Source organism: Procambarus clarkii, chromosome 84 (assembly GCF_040958095.1).
Source record: "Procambarus clarkii isolate CNS0578487 chromosome 84, FALCON_Pclarkii_2.0, whole genome shotgun sequence".
In the NCBI taxonomy this organism is placed as follows: Eukaryota; Metazoa; Arthropoda; class Malacostraca; order Decapoda; family Cambaridae; genus Procambarus; species Procambarus clarkii.
The window spans coordinates 3,299,405-3,318,007 of NC_091233.1; the positions used below are offsets into that span (position 1 = coordinate 3,299,405).

The window sequence follows — 18,603 nt, forward strand, 5'->3', positions numbered from 1 at the left end:
TTTCTTTGAAATAAGGATATTATGAAGAATAAACAACATTCCAGAAGATGAGGAGACGACGACGTTTCGGTCTGTCGTCTCCTCATCTTGTGGTGAGTGGTTTCGTCTTTATATCTTGAGCCACGTTATTGTGACTCATCGTCTGCATTTAGACATTGTGACGTGTGTATTCATTAACTCAGAGGTTGAGTGTCCAGCGCCGTTCGAGGAGGTGGGCGGCCGGTGTCTCTTCTTTGAGAATGTGAGGACAGCTTCTTGGTCTGGCATGCGCATGACTTGTCAAGAGCTGGGCGGTGACCTCCTCAAGCTGAACAGCGGCGACCTCTTCGCTGACATTGTCCGCCACATCCACGGCAACGGTATGTTAACAGGTGAACGGTAATTATAATGATGGAATCATTGCTGGCGATGATGAGTATGCCCAAGATCAATACTGAGTACAATGTTTACGGCTGAAGGCACGAAACTATTCATATTAACGAACTAAAGCTGTGTATATTTTAAGAACAAAGTTTACACTATTTTTCTCTCCTATTTCTCTATATCTATTTTATCTCAATAATATCGATTAACTGTAATTTAAATAGTTTAATCCAAACCGGCTTTAAGGTCCAGAAGAAGCAAGTCTCAGAAGATTTATTCAGTATAACGATTTATTTTTCCAGCCGAGTGTAAATAAACTAAACTCTTCTAACTCATCATTAGCTAGACTGACGTTATGAATATTTTAGTAGCACTCAACTAGGACTTCAACACTATCAGCTCTCATCCCTGAGAAGTGATCACGTCTTACTAGTAAAGGTGTAATCATATCCCTTACCGTCTCACGATAACACGTGCTGCATGGACACTTCGTACTGAGTAGCTAAATATAAAACAACAATCATATCTCCATCTGCGTGTATGAGAAATGTAATTGGCTCAAAAAATACCATTGTAAATTATGGAAATATAGCCTAGTATCTCACCTGGTATACTATCATGAGTCATTATATCGCGTGGAGAAAGGAACAGCTGTGAGGCTACTGGGAGAGGCCAGGGAGGTCCAATTCATGCCCACTGTGTGTCTAATACATATGCCTATCACATTCTTTAAACTAACAAATAATTTGCTTCAGTGACGCTTATTGGATGTTTCTATTCCTCGTCTATTAATTTATTGTCGTGTCAATGTTAACATTTACCCTTTTGAAATTTGTGAAATGTGAATATCTACCTTGATAGTTTAGTCACCTTATTTATATTCTCCTTGTCAGTTAACGTTCTCAGTTTATATATATAAATATATATATATATATATATATATATATATATATATATATATATATATATATATATATATATATATATATATATATATATATATATATATATATATATATATATATATATATATATATATATATATATATATGCAACAATGATCATAAAAACACTGATCCAAGTATGCAGAATAACCACATATGAAAAATAGAAAATGCTTAACGCGTTTTCGGCTAATTCGCCTTCATCAGAGCAAAGTAGAATCAATTCTACTTTGCTCTGATGAAGGCGAATTAGCCGAAAACGCGTTAAGCATTTTCGATTTTTCATATGTGGTTATTCTGCATATATATATATATATATATATATATATATATATATATATACATATATATATATATATATATATATATATATATATATATATATATATATATATATATATATATACATATATATATATATATATATATATATATATATATATATATATATATATATATATATATATATATATATATTATTAAATATGACCGAAAAAGTAAGATTAATAATTCTAACACGAATTTTCTCAATCTTTCGTACATTTCTTTTCACTGTTGGAGGTAATTCAAAAATCAATTCTCCAAAATTCATTTTTATTTCTAGTCTGACGCGACACTTGAGCGCGTTTCGTAAAACTTATTACATTTTCAAAGACTTTACACATACACAACTGAATAGAACTTACATATCTCCGATTTGTTTATATCTACATTTGAGTGAGGTGGATGGGGTGAGGTGGTATTTAATAGGGTATTAATTTCATCAACACAAGACAGAACACGAAACAATGGGTATTGAAATGGAAGTGATTGTAAAAAACCTATTGGTCCATATTTCTTGATGTTTCTATATTGGAGCGGAGTCTTGAGGTGGGTAGAATATAGTTGTGCATTAATTGACTGTTGATTGCTGGTGTTGACTTCTTAATGTGCAGTGCCTCGGAAACGTCAAGCCGTCTGCTATCGCTGTATCTATCGATGATTTCTGTGTTGTTTACTAGGATTTCTCTGGCGATGGTTTGGTTGTGGGAAGAGATTATATGTTCCTTAATGGAGCCCTGTTGCTTATGCATCGTTAAACGCCTAGAAAGAGATGTTGTTGTCTTGCCTATATACTGGGTTTTTTGGAGCTTACAGTCCCCAAGTGGGCATTTGAAGGCATAGACGACGCTGGTCTCTTTTAAAGCGTTCTGCTTTGTGTCTGGAGAGCTTCTCATGAGTAGGCTGGCCGCTTTTCTGGTTTTATAGTAAATCGTCAGTTGCATCCTCTGATTTTTGTCTGTAGGGATAACGTTTCTATTAACAATATCTTTCAGGACCCTTTCCTCCGTTTTATGAGCTGTGGAAAAGAAGTTCCCGTAAAATAGTCTAATAGGGGGTACAGGTGTTGTGTTAGTTGTCTCTTCAGAGGTTGCATGGCGTTTCACTTTCCTTCTTATTATGTCTTCGACGAAACCATTGGAGAAGCCGTTGTTGACTAGAACCTGCCTTACCCTACATCGAGTTCTTCGTCGACTTGCTTCCATTCTGAGCTGTGGCTGAGAGCACGGTCGACATATGCCTTAACAACACTCCTCTTGTACCTGTCTGGGCTGTCGCTGTTGGCATTTAGGCACATTCCTATGTTCGTTTCCTTAGTGTAGACTGCAGTGTGGAAACCTCCGCTCTTTTCCATGACTGTTACATCTAGAAAGGGCAGCTTCCCATCCTTTTCCATCTCGTAAGTGAAACGCAGCACGGAACTCTTCTCAAATGCCTCCTTCAGCTCCTGCAGATGTCTGACATCAGGTACCTGTGTAAAAATGTCGTCAACATACCTGCAGTATATGGCCGGTTTCAAGTTCATGTCGACTAAGACTTTTTGCTCGATGGTACCCATGTAGAAGTTTGCAAACAGGACACCTAGGGGAGAACCCATGGCGACCCCATCTACTTGCTTATACATGTGCCCATCCGGGCTCAAGAAGGGTGCCTCTTTAGTACAAGCTTGGAGTAGTTTCCTCAGAATATTTTCTGGTATGTCAAGAGGAGTACAGGCTGGATCACGATACACTCTGTCGGCTATCATCCCGATTGTCTTGTCCACAGGTACGTTGGTAAACAGCGATTCTACGTCCAACGAGGCTCTTATCCCTGTGGCCCGTGTGCCCCACAGTAAGTCAACAAATTCCTTTGGAGACTTCAGGCTGAAGGCGCAAGGAACATAAGGAGTCAGCAGGCCGTTGAGTCACTTCGCCAGTCTGTACGTGGGTGTGGGTATCTGGCTAATGATTGGCCGAAGTGGGTTTCCAGGCTTGTGTGTCTTGACATTTCCATACGCATATCCAGGTTTATATTCCCCAATGATCTTTGGCAGGTGGAGTCCGGATTTCTTGGCGTTCACAGTTTCGATCATTTTGTTGACCTTTGCTTTCAATTCGGCTGTAGTGTCCTTCGTTACCCTTTGGAACTTAGTTTGGTCAGAGAGTATGAGGTTCATTTTCGCCAGATATTCGTCTTTTTTAAGAATGACATATATTGGCGACTTGTCACCTCTCCTGACAACTATTTCCTTGTTCTCACGAAGGCTTTTAGCTGCCGCTTTGAGCTCGTGGGACAGTATGGTGCTTCTGTAATTGCCTCGATTCTTTCCTCCTTCTGCAATAAGTTCTGCTTGTAAGGTGTCTTTGGTAATTTATCGTGAGGGTTTCTGCTGAGAGCACAGAGTTAATAGCACCAGTGCTGCTGCAGATCCTTGCAGTACAAATGAGATCAGACAGAGGAGAAGACCGGAACGACTGATCCACACTGCCATATCGAAAAGTAGACTTGTAAATTTAATATAGCAGGAAAATGCACAAATTATTAGGTTGACTGCTGCTACTACTACTATTCATAATAATTATAATAATAATAATAATAATAATAATAATAATAATAATAATAATAATAATAATAATAATAATAATAATAATTATAATAATAATAATAATAATAATAATAATAATAATAATAATTAATATTATTATTATTATTATTATTATTATTATTATTATAATAATTACTATAATAATAATAATAATAATTATTATTATTATTATTATTATTATTATTATAATAATAATTACTCATCCTGCTACTTCTACTGTTAAAGTCACTAAGTCCATTGCTATCACCTTGCCTCGCATTTACTTTATGCTAAACGCCAAGGAAACCTTAATAATGTTTTATAGAATTCAGGTTACTTAATGCATTGATAATTTATCAGAAGATTTTTAAGACTAAACGAACTTTACCCATTCATCTCTCCCCTAACCCACCCTAACCCAACCCAACCTATCTCAAAACCCGGAAAACTCAAGTTCAGCTCAACCTAACCCAGCTCAACCCATCCTAACCCAACCCAACCTAACCGAACCCAACTCATTACAACCCAGGCTGGCCTTGGGACTTGTATTAAATAAAAACAGTAGTTTGAACGGATCATATCCTGGCATTTTTTGGGTAAATGCATTATCTCAGTATTTACAATTATGGTAGAAAAAATCTATGAGGGGTAAATGTCATAAGATCAAACAAGGGTTCCTCGTTTCTACAAAAGCATGCAGCTGAGTCTCAATGCAAACATGCTGGACGATAGCTAGTGTTATCCTGTACATAGGAAAATGAATATCCAGGCAACACTAAAAACAATGTAGTATGACTTTAATACACTGTTCAGATTAATCAGAAGCCTTGTGAAACACTTAGAATAGACAAATTTTATTACAAAGCGTCAATACGGGTCTCACTTTGGAGGAAAACAAAATACGAATGGGATGACTATATCATCATAGAGTCCAAGACTATCGAAAAACCTTCCTCACTGCCAAGTACAGCTGACGGCTACTAATACTTAAGAAACGAGATGTAGTAACTGGAAGCGTGTCGAACTTGGTGAGTGAATACTTGTCCAACAGGAGGTAAAGATTGAGATAAAGGTAAATACATAGAGAGGACAGAGGCTTAAATAAAGGGGGAGTAGTAAAGACAGTATACCGCAGGGATCAATACTAAGACCAATACTGTTTCCTATACACGTTGTTGATTTGACTGTGAAAGTAATCTTTTACAGTTCAATGTTGGCAAAACTGGAGAACTAGACAGATGATCTGAAAAGTGTTCGCTAGACCAAGAAAATGAAAGTTGGTGAGATTTGCAACGTGGGTGAGAAGATCACAGAGCATGTGTTAGAGAATTTGTCCTCATTTGTGTGAGGACAAATGCTCGAAACACACTATTAAACAATATATATGATTATATACTCATTAAGTCTCCAGACACTGATTAGTTTTAATTTCCATAAAACTGACTAATCGACGACTCTGCATTTTTGGGCGACGGCAACTACTCTGTACCACAATTGAATTGTGGTAACTACCCGGGAAATTGACAGGGTAGACATGGATGGATTATTTAACACGGGTGGTACACGAACAAGGGGATGCAGGTGGAAGCCAAGTACCCAAATGAGCCACAGGGACATTAGAAAGAACTTTTTCAGTGTCAGAGTAGTTAGTAAATGGAATGCACAAGGCAGTGATGTGGTGGAGGCTGACTCCATACACAGTTTCAAATGTAGATATGAGAGAGCTCGAGAAACTCAGCACTGCACCAGTAGATAGACGGTTGAGAGGCGGGACCAAAGAGTAGAAGCTCAACCCCCGCAAGCACAACTAGGTGAGTACAATTCACAGGGCCGCTCAGGTCTCTCTTTGTCTACTGATATTTCTATATTATTTGACTGACTTAAATACACCACATATTTTAGAGAATTACTTAGCAGAAAACATGTCCTGTAATCGCTAGATACTTTAATATTTCTTACCAGGTATGTAAAACAGCTTCGAAACTTTCAAGGAAGTAATGTCCTTTAAAAATTTCTCACGAAAAGGGAAGTCAAGTAAGGTGCTGTTTTCATTTTTTAATTATTTTCTGTCTCTTGATTCATTGTTGAAAACGTTAAGAGTCAGTAGAGCTGGCAGTCGCAAAATTGCCAGTATTAAGGAAAATGTTTTCTGCTATGCTGCTGATCTAGTTTTATTTACACCAAAATGATGGTAATGAATAATTTATCGAGATATGTGAGAGACAGCGCTGAAAACAACCACAACTTTAATCGTGGCAAATGTGATGTAGTTGTTTTAACTCATAAAACTCGATATATCCAGATTTTTTACTAAAATTACCGGATAGAGAGATTCTGGTAAAGCATTCCGAGTAATATCAGAGGCATATTATATCCTCCAAGAGTCCATTTTACTTTTTTTTAATGCTATCCTGAGAGTCAATATGTCATTATGAGTGAACATGATAATTTTCATACCTGGACGAAAGCCACGGTGTTAAACCGTTTAAATCGTGTTTAGAACATCAACCATGTGACCTGCAAAGTGCTGACCTGTGTAAGTTATATCGTGGATGGAAAAAAATGTTCAAGGCATAAATCATCTTTCCACTCATTACAATCCCCCTGGCATTATTGGTTTCTACACCTACACTTGAAGAAATAATTCACAAAACTTGTTACATAATTTTATCCGGAGGGAATCAACTATCCAGCAAACACATGCTTATTACTTCACACTCAAACTTTCCCAGAAATGCCAACAAAGTTGCGTGGAAACACAACTCAAGACTGAATGTTGAATATAAATGTGGAGGTCTGCAGGACAAAATACAACAAGCAGTCAGCAGACAGGGCAGGGAGACCCCTGCTGGATTTTAGAAATGATTAAGGATTTATTGTCACAAAAATTATGGTTTGTTGACAACTGTTTTATACCCTGGACAAGTCAGATACGTGTTACATGAGCTGTGTTTTCAGAGTGATGTTGGTAATGGGCTAAATCCTGATTCTGTTGATGTAATGCGCTGATGCTGTGTAAATGTCTATAATTTGCAGGTATAATTAGTTTGTTCGTTATCTCACTATCAATAACTATCTCTACTGCTATTAATGTTGCAACTGCTGTTAACATTATGACTACTGTTGCTATTAGTGCTAGTGTACTGTTACTGTGACTACTGGCGTAGAACTGTTGTTACTGTAACTACTAGTGTACTACTGTCGCTACTGTGACTACTAGTGTACTACTGTTGTTACTGTGACTACCAGTGTACTACTGTCGTTACTGTGACTACCAGTGTACTACTGTCATTACTGTGACTACCAGTGTACTACTGTTGTTACTGTGACTACCAGTGTACTACTGTCGTTACTGTGACTACTAGTGTACTACTGTTGTTACTGTGACTACCAGTGTACTACTGTCGTTACTGTGACTACTAGTGTACTACTGTCGTTACTGTGACTACTAGTGTACTACTGTTGTTACTGTGACTACTGGTGTACTACTGTTGTTACTGTGACTACTAGTGTACTACTGTCGTTACTGTGACTACTGGTGTACTACTGTCGTTACTGTGACTACTAGTGTACTACTGTTGTTACTGTGACTACTAGTGTACTACTGTCGTTACTGTGACTACTAGTGTACTACTGTTGTTACTGTGACTACTGGTGTACTACTGTTGTTACTGTGACTACTAGTGTACTACTGTTGTTACTGTGACTACTAGTGTACTACTGTCTTTACTGTGACTACTAGTGTACTACTGTCGTTACTGTGACCACTAGTGTACTACTGTTGTTACTGTAACTACTAGTGTACTACTGTCGTTACTGTGACTACTAGTGTACTACTGTTGTTACTGTGACCACTAGTGTACTACTGTTGTTACTGTTACTGTAAATAGATTGGAAAGTCTTGGGTATGGGGTGTGGGCCGGTCTTAAAGCTAGACGTGTACTACTGTCGTTACTGTGACTACTAGTGTACTACTGTCTTTACTGTGACTACTAGTGTACTACTGTCGTTACTGTGACTACTAGTGTACTACTGTCGTTACTGTGACTACTAGTGTACTACTGTCGTTACTGTGACTACCAGTGTACTACTGTCGTTACTGTGACCACTAGTGTACTACTGTCTTTACTGTGACTACTAGTGTACTACTGTCGTTACTGTGACCACTAGTGTACTACTGTTGTTACTGTGACCCTGTGACACCCGTGTTTTACCAACACAAACCTTCACTCAAATTGTAAGTTTTATCCTTCTTAATTCTAACCTTAATAATTTTTTAAGCTGTTGTGCATGTGTTCAGGCCAGCCAGAACTGTAACACATACTATAAATGGTTACGACTGAAGCTCTCTAATGTAATCCAGAGAGCGTTGGAACCGCTTCAGCAAATTTGATCGAGGAGGGTATAATGACGCATCGGTCTCCGGAGGACGTGACTGAGAATAGTCTGTGTTTACCACGACAGAAATCAGCTGATGAAATGGCATGATAGGAGCTGATCAGCTGATAGGAGTCAGCTGACGAAGGAGGTAAGAGTCAGCTGACGAAAGATGTAGAAGTCAGCTGATATAGGAGATAGAAATCGGCTGAGGAAGAAATAGTCAGCTGACAAAGGAGGTAGGAGTCAGTTGACAAAGTGAGCGTTCATGGTAGGTTGTTTTATTCTTATGTGAATTGCTTCAAGAATTTGAAATCTTCTTGCATCTTGGGTTTTGTCTATTATACAGGTAGTTTTGTTCAACATTTCTCTTGTTAGGGTGATGTCATGGGCTTGTCTCATGTGATTCCTGGGGGAACCGGATTGAAGATGGCATGTCAAACGCCTCGTCAGCTTGGTCGACGTCATACCTATGTACTTAGATTGAAGGTTACATCCTTCGTGGGGGCAAGTGTACATGTATACAACGCTTGCCTGCTGTAGAGGGTTCTCCGTCGGCTTCGGCCTGTTTTTGATAAGGAGTTCGGAAGTCTTTTTTGTTTTGTAGAATATTATCAGGTTTATGTCTCAAAGAGGGAATCAAGTCTGAGCCACACACAGAAACTATTTGGATAGAATTAAACGAAAAAGCAAATAATATTATAATAGGAGTTATATATAGGCCACCAAATTTAGACAGAATGGAAGCAAAGCATCTATGGGATGAAATACCTAGAGCATCTAGATCGAACAGTATTTATGTCATGGGGGACTTTAATTTTAGTGGATTAAACTGGTTGAACAAAACAGGGAATAATGAAGCAGAAGATTTTCTAGAATTAATTGACGATTGCTTTTTTACGCAACACATTAAGGAACCAACGCGGGAGAATAATATTTTAGATTTAGTGTTAACTAACAGGGAAACACAAATTAAGGACATCGAAATAGGGAATGAGTTAGGGAACAGTGATCATAAAGAAATCAGATTTAGCATAGAATGGAATAGATCTGTATGAGAAAATTCTGTTAAAGTGCCTGATTTTCGAAAAGCTAATTTCAATAACCTAAGAAATTTATTGGGTCAAATAGATTGGAAAGTCTTGGGTATGGGGAGTGGGCCGGTCTTGGAGCTAGACGTGATCCCAGCGATAGGTGACGTAAAAGGGGTTTTCGATGTAGACTCAAAATATAACCTATTTAAAAATATTCTAAGCGAAGCCCAGGAATGTAGTATAGTATGTAGTAAGGGAGCCGGTCGGCCGAGCGGACAGCACGCGGGACATGTGATCCTGTGGTCCTGGGTTCGATCCCAGGCGCCGGCGAGAAACAATGGGCAGAGTTTCTTTCACCCTATGTCCCTGTTACCTAGCAGTAAAATAGGTACCTGGGTGTTAGTCAGCTGTCACGGGCTGCTTCCTGGGGGTGGAGGCTTGGTCGAGGACCGGGCCGCGGGGACACTAAAGCCCCGAAATCATCTCAAGATAACCTCAAGATAACCATATAAATTGAATAGATCGAATACTAATGATCCAAAGTGGATAACAAAGGATCTGAAGAACCTTATTGGTTAAAAGAGAGCGTGGTACAAAAGGATTAAGAATGGGGAAGTCAGTTTAGAACAGGAATTCGTACAACTGGTTAGAAATACTAAAAAAGAGATAAGGAAAGCAAAAAGAAACTATGAAGTTCACATAGCAGAGCAAGCAAAGACAAATCCTAAACGTTTTTTCCAGTTATACCGGACAAAGATTAGGGAGAGGATAGGTCCATTAAAAACTGAGACAGGTCAAATAACAGATAATGATGAAGTGATGAGTAGTATTTTTAATAAATATTTTATATCTGTATTTACTAAAGAGGAACTTAACAATATGCCTTCAGCCAAACAAGTATATGTGGGTGGGGACGAGGACAGGTTGACTAGTTTAGCAGTTACCAGGGAGGATGCAATTAAACAAATAGTTAAACTCAAACCAAACAAATCCCCAGGGCCGGATGAAGTGTTTGCCAGGGTGCTTAAAGAATGCAAAGAAGAGCTTTGCGACCCACTGTCTACCATATTTAATAAATCAATAGTTAGGCAGAGTGCCAGAGTTATGGAAAGTTGCTAATGTGATACCAATTTTTATGAAAGGAGATAGATCACTTGCGTCTAACTATCGACAAATTAGCCTAACGTCTATTGTGGGAAAGTTACTTGAATCGATAATTGCAAATAAAATTCGTCTTCATCTTGAAAAACACAAATTAATAAGAGTCGCAACATGGTTTTACAAATGGCCGTTCATGTTTAACAAATTTGATATCTTTTTATTCCAGCATAGTTGAGGCAGTTGATAGTGGTAAGGATTGTGATGTCGTGTACCTTGACTTTAGCAAAGCTTTTGATATGGTGCCACATGAAAGACTGATTAAAAAAATAGAGGCTCATGGTATTGGAGGTGCTATATTAAGTTGGATTAGGGCATGGCTATTCCAAAGGAAACAGAGAGTTGATATAAATGGGGTTAAGTCAGGGTGGGAAAATGTTGTAAGTGGAGTGCCTCAGGGCTCTGTCCTGGGACCTTTGTTGTTTATAATATATATCAAGGATTTAGATTCAGGTTTGAGTAGCAACATTTGCAAATTTGCCGATGATACAAAAATCGGCAGGGAAATTAACACGGAAGAAGACTCACTATCACTTCAAGTTGATTTAAATAGGAATTTGAAATAAGAACATAAGAACAAAGGTAACTGCAGAAGGCCTATTGGCCCATACGAGGCAGCTCCTATCTATAACCACCCAATTCCACTCATATACTTGTCCAACCCGCGCTTGAAACAATCGAGGGACCCCACCTCCACCACGTTACGCGGCAATTGGTTCCACAAATCAACAACCCTGTTACTGAACCAGTATTTACCCAAGTCTTTCCTAAATCTAAACTTAGCCAATTTATACCCATTGTTCTTGCTCTTCTCTACATTAAGTTACGTATATTATACAATAATAAGATGCTACCTTCAAGATACGTCTACCAGTAGCACAAAACGTTTTGACCAGGAGGCAAACATACCCAAGACTCCCCCCTACTCCACACTCCCTCCATGCCGGCTCCATCGTCAACCAGCAAACTACCATTCCCAGCTTGCCTGCTTCTGATTGGTGACTCGCCGACTGCACACCTGCACCTCAGCACCCTCTACAAGTCGATGTCTGGGCTTGAACCAGCCATTGAAGTCAGATTATCCTTGTGCTCTCAAGCTGTGAACAACTAACTGATATACGCTATCAGGTGGATGTTTCTCAGCTAGCGCTATATTCTCAGCACCTGTTTAACCACTTTGTCTTTATATTGTAGAGTAACGTCATCCCTATTCTTCATATATGTTATATGTTTTTTACTTGTTTGTTTGCATTGTACATAGCCAAGAGATTGTCTTTGTTTTTAATTTGTTTTCTATATTAATTAAAGTTTCATTGTTCATACAATGTGTTTTGCGTGTCTTCCCTTACTTTACCACAGACAAACAGCCAAGCAGTCTATCTTTTTTTTGTAAGTGTGAGTAGGCATTGACACCAGCCATTAGGAGGACTGCCGAACATCTACACTCCTACACTTTCCCGTCACAATACATACATATATATAGATTCCTGAAGATTCCTTCTGAAGATGTATTTAATATACGAAAGTACTTAAGGAAATTCCTGTTTCATTTTCCTCCGTGATCTGACATTGTCATATATATATATATATATATATATATATATATATATATATATATATATATATATATATGTCGTACCTAGTAGCCAGAACGCACTTCTCAGCCTACTATGCACGGCCTGATTTGCCTAATAAGCCAAGTTTTCCTTAATTAATATTTTTTCTCTAATTTTTTTCTTATGAAATGATAAAGCTACCCATTTCATTATGTTTGAGGACAATTTTTTTTTATTGGACTTAAAATTAACGTAGATATATGACCGAACCTAACCAACCCTACCTAACCTAACCTATCCTATCTGTATAGGTTAGGTTAGGTTAGGTAGCCGAAAAAGTTAGGTTAGGTAAGGTTAGGTAGGTTAGGTAGCCGAAAAACAATTAATTCACGAAAACTTGGCTTATTAGGCCAATCGGGCCTTGCATAGTAGGCCGAGTACGACATTCTGGCTACTAGGTACGACATATATATATATATATATATATATATATATATATATATATATATATATATATATATATATATATGTCGTACCTAGTAGCCAGAACGCACTTCTCAGCCTACTATACAAGGCCCAATTTGCCTAATAAGCCAAGTTTTGATGAAATAATTGTTTTTCGACTACCTAACCTACCTAACCTAACCTAACCTAACTTTTTCGGCTACCTAACCTAACCTAACCTATAAAGATAGGTTAGGTTAGGTTAGGTAGGGTTGGTTAGGTTCGGTCATATATCTACGTTAATTTTAACTCCAATAAAAAAAAAATTGAGCTCATTCATAATGAAATGGGTAGCTTTATCATTTCATAAGAAAAAAATTAGAGAAAATATATTAATTCAGGAAAACTTGGCTAATTAGGCAAATCGGGCCTTGCATAGTAGGCCAAAAAGTGCGTTCTGGCTACTAGGTACGACATATATATATATATATATATATATATATATATATATATATATATATATATATATATATATATATATATATATATATATATATATACGAACAAGCCTGAATGGTCCCCAGGACAATATGCAACTTTATATATATATATAAAACTTGCCATTTGTATATATATATATATATATATATATATATATATATATATATATATATATATATATATATATATATATATATTTGTATATATATATATATATGAATGAAAACTCACACCCCAGAAGTGACTCGAACCCATACTCCCAGAAGCAACGCAACTGGTAACTACAGGGCGCCTTAATCCGCTTGACCATCACGGCCGTCAAAAGGAAGTGATAGCCGAGGCTATTTGAGCCACTTCCCCGACGGCAACTCGGATGGTAATCTTGGGCATAGCATTTCACCAAATCACCTCATTCTTTGGGGCACACGTGAGGAACACAAATGCGAACAAGCCTGAATGGTCCCCAGGACTATATGCGAATGAAAACTCACACCCCAGAAGTGACTCGAACCCATACTCCCAGAAGCAACGCAACTGGTAACTACAGGGCGCCTTAATCCGCTTGACCATCACGGCCGTCAAAAAGGAAGTGATAGCCGAGGCTATTTGAGCCACTTCCCCGACGGCAACTCGGATGGTAATCTTGGGCATAGCATTTCACCAAATCACCTCATTCTTTGGGGCACACGTGAGGAACACAAATGCGAACAAGCCTGAATGGTCCCCAGGACAATATGCAACTGAAAACTCACACCCCAGAAGTGACTCGAACCCATACTCCCAGGAGCCACACAACTGGTATGTACAAGACGCCTTAATCCACTTGACCATCACGACCGGACATAATGAGGTGATAGCCGAGGCTATTTGAACCACCCCACCGCCGGCACTCGGATAGTAATCTTGGGCATAGCATTTTACCAAATCACCTCATTCTTTGGGGCACACGTGAGGAACACAAATGCGAACAAGCCTGAATGGTCCCCAGGACAATATGCAACTGAAAACTCACACCCCAGAAGTGACTCGAACCCATACTCCCAGGAGCCACGCAACTGGTATGTACAAGATGCCTTAATCCACTTGACCATCACGACCGGACATAATGAGGTGATAGCCGAGGCTATTTGAACCACCCCACCGCCGGCACTCGGATAGTAATCTTGGGCATAGCATTTTACCAAATCACCTCATTCTTTGGGGCACACGTGAGGAACACAAATGCGAACAAGCCTGAATGGTCCCCAGGACAATATGCAACTGAAAACTCACACCCCAGAAGTGACTCGAACCCATACTCCCAGGAGCCACGCAACTGGTATGTACAAGACGCCTTAATCCACTTGACCATCACGACCGGACATAATGAGGTGATAGCCGAGGCTATTTGAACCACCCCACCGCCGGCACTCGGATAGTTATCTTGGGCATAGCATAGCAAAGAATGAGGTGATTTGGTAAAATGCTATGCCCAAGATAACTATGCGAGTGCCGGCGGTGGGGTGGTTCAAATAGCCTCGGCTATCACCTCATTATGTCCGGTCGTGATGGTCAAGTGGATTAAGGCGTCTTGTACATACCAGATGCGTTGCTTCTGGGAGTATGGGTTCGAGTCACATCTGGGGTGTGAGTTTTCAGTTGCATATGTCCTGGGGACCATTCAGGCTTGTTCGCATTTGTGTTCCTCACGTGTTGCCCCAAAGAATGAGGTGATTTGGTAAAATGCTATGCCCAAGATAACTATCCGAGTGCCGGCGGTGGGGTGGTTCAAATAGCCTCGGCTATCACCTCATTATGTCCGGTCGTGATGGTCAAGTGGATTAAGGCGTCTTGTACATACCAGATGCGTTGCTTCTGGGAGTATGGGTTCGAGTCACATCTGGGGTGTGAGTTTTCAGTTGCATATGTCCTGGGGACCATTCAGGCTTGTTCGCATTTGTGTTCCTCACGTGTTGCCCCAAAGAATGAGGTGATTTGGTAAAATGCTATGCCCAAGATAACTATCCGAGTGCCGGCGGTGGGGTGGTTCAAATAGCCTCGGCTATCACCTCATTATGTCCGGTCGTGATGGTCAAGTGGATTAAGGCGTCTTGTACATACCAGATGCGTTGCTTCTGGGAGTATGGGTTCGAGTCACATCTGGGGTGTGAGTTTTCAGTTGCATATGTCCTGGGGACCATTCAGGCTTGTTCGCATTTGTGTTCCTCACGTGTTGCCCCAAAGAATGAGGTGATTTGGTAAAATGCTATGCCCAAGATAACTATCCGAGTGCCGGCGGTGGGGTGGTTCAAATAGCCTCGGCTATCACCTCATTATGTCCGGTCGTGATGGTCAAGTGGATTAAGGCGTCTTGTACATACCAGATGCGTTGCTTCTGGGAGTATGGGTTCGAGTCACATCTGGGGTGTGAGTTTTCAGTTGCATATGTCCTGGGGACCATTCAGGCTTGTTCGCATTTGTGTTCCTCACGTGTTGCCCCAAAGAATGAGGTGATTTGGTAAAATGCTATGCCCAAGATAACTATCCGAGTGCCGGCGGTGGGGTGGTTCAAATAGCCTCGGCTATCACCTCATTATGTCCGGTCGTGATGGTCAAGTGGATTAAGGCGTCTTGTACATACCAGATGCGTTGCTTCTGGGAGTATGGGTTCGAGTCACATCTGGGGTGTGAGTTTTCAGTTGCATATGTCCTGGGGACCATTCAGGCTTGTTCGCATTTGTGTTCCTCACGTGTTGCCCCAAAGAATGAGGTGATTTGGTAAAATGCTATGCCCAAGATAACTATCCGAGTGCCGGCGGTGGGGTGGTTCAAATAGCCTCGGCTATCACCTCATTATGTCCGGTCGTGATGGTCAAGTGGATTAAGGCGTCTTGTACATACCAGATGCGTTGCTTCTGGGAGTATGGGTTCGAGTCACATCTGGGGTGTGAGTTTTCAGTTGCATATGTCCTGGGGACCATTCAGGCTTGTTCGCATTTGTGTTCCTCACGTGTTGCCCCAAAGAATGAGGTGATTTGGTAAAATGCTATGCCCAAGATAACTATCCGAGTGCCGGCGGTGGGGTGGTTCAAATAGCCTCGGCTATCACCTCATTATGTCCGGTCGTGATGGTCAAGTGGATTAAGGCGTCTTGTACATACCAGATGCGTTGCTTCTGGGAGTATGGGTTCGAGTCACATCTGGGGTGTGAGTTTTCAGTTGCATATGTCCTGGGGACCATTCAGGCTTGTTCGCATTTGTGTTCCTCACGTGTTGCCCCAAAGAATGAGGTGATTTGGTAAAATGCTATGCCCAAGATAACTATCCGAGTGCCGGCGGTGGGGTGGTTCAAATAGCCTCGGCTATCACCTCATTATGTCCGGTCGTGATGGTCAAGTGGATTAAGGCGTCTTGTACATACCAGATGCGTTGCTTCTGGGAGTATGGGTTCGAGTCACATCTGGGGTGTGAGTTTTCAGTTGCATATGTCCTGGGGACCATTCAGGCTTGTTCGCATTTGTGTTCCTCACGTGTTGCCCCAAAGAATGAGGTGATTTGGTAAAATGCTATGCCCAAGATAACTATCCGAGTGCCGGCGGTGGGGTGGTTCAAATAGCCTCGGCTATCACCTCATTATGTCCGGTCGTGATGGTCAAGTGGATTAAGGCGTCTTGTACATACCAGATGCGTTGCTTCTGGGAGTATGGGTTCGAGTCACATCTGGGGTGTGAGTTTTCAGTTATATATATATATATATATATATATATATATATATATATATATATATATATATATATATTTTCTCATTTCATAAGAAAAAAAATCATATATATATATATATATATATATATATGTTACGGCCCTCTCGGGACGCAACGGGGTTCTTACTCTGATGTCGTTAGAGGAAGATATATATATCCGACCCCAAGCCAGTAGAGGCTATCAAGGGATGAGATCCGTGACGCAAGTAACTTAAAAGGGAGTAGGGAAAGAAAGTTAAGAACTTAATATTATAATGTTCACCAACACCATTTAAATATATAATAGTAAAACGTACACAAGGGGGAGGGGTATTAACACTTTACGAAGGGGATCAGGCACAATCTAGTCTTCTGTTGAAGACTCTTGATCAAGAAGCTAGGTGCTGAGTCCGCGGTGCTTTCTTCGTGGCCTCAAGACGTGTCCTCTGAGAACGCCGAGCCTACCCTGGCCACAGGTCAGCCACAACACAGGTCCACTGGGGGCACCGTCGTGGAGGCCGTCAACCACACGTCCAGCAGGTCTGCTGGCAGGTACTGAGCCACCAAGGCTGGTACGGCCACTCCACGAACGATATAAGGGGTACGCCCTAGACAGGAGTCTCGTGTGATATCACCAATCACCCTCCTGTCCTCAATACCCCAGTGGATTATCGTCTCCAACAGTCGGTCCCGGGTAAATCCTTTCACTGCCACTCCACTGGCAGGCTAACACACCACAGTGTTCTTCCGGGGGGACGAGGTCACAACAGCTGCAGCAAACTTCACCGTATGGAGACTGGCTGCCTCGGGTAGACTGACTCCACCTTCAACACAGTGGTGCCAGGTCGGCTCTGTAAGCAGACACGTCATTAATAACCGGGACACTAATACTCCTCACTTACGGTGGCGGGCGCAAACACCTGACGTATCCAGTCCATAGATGGCGCTGTCGTCGGAGCACCACCTCACCAGAGGTCAGGAGCGGCGGTGTTGAGCGCTGAACCAGACTGGAAACTGGTCCTCGAGGCCAGTACACGCTGTCCTCACTAGGTGTCGTCGTTCGTTTGGCGGGGGTTTCGGGAGCTGACCCACAGATGGCGTGTTTGTCACTGCTCCAGGCTCGGACGCTGGATCCGGGTTCGTAACACCTCCCCACCAAAAAGAATTTGGTTTGGGGTTCTATAAAAAGAAACACAAACCAAATTAGTACGACGACACAACTCCAAATGGACACACATGCTTTATAATCTGGGATGTCGAGGCTGTCACGTCTACAGAACTGTACTGAGGAACCCTGGCACAAAGGGAACTTGATAATGGCAGGCGATGACCTGCCTGACGTAATCTTCCACACCTCCTCTGCGATGGCAAATAGGGGCATCATCACACACCTCTCTAGTGAGGATCCGTGTAGACTCGATCTGGGGTGACTCGACACTTCCCTATGTCGTGGCACTGATGATGGCTGAACACAGACGGCATTTCTGGTACCGATCCGGTAGTCCTTCAGGGAGACGGGAACCTGGAATACAGAGGTCTGATAATTCAGAGTGATAGCGACAGTGGGCAAGGCAGTACTTACTACATACTCTTCTACTAGGCCCGCACCTAGTTCCAACA

General features: G+C 40.9%; 1 protein-coding gene across 1 annotated transcript in view; it reads left to right on the plus strand.

The window, feature by feature from the left end:
• Positions 1-250: 250 nt before the first annotated feature.
• Positions 251-18,603, plus strand: part of LOC123751378 (type-2 ice-structuring protein-like) — a 28,052-nt gene continuing 9,699 nt past the window's right edge. Inside the window, exon 1 of the mRNA XM_045733471.2 lies at positions 251-359. Within this exon, the coding sequence (XP_045589427.2) occupies positions 266-359 (94 nt within the window). The 5' untranslated portion in view covers positions 251-265. The remainder of the gene's footprint in view (positions 360-18,603) is intronic.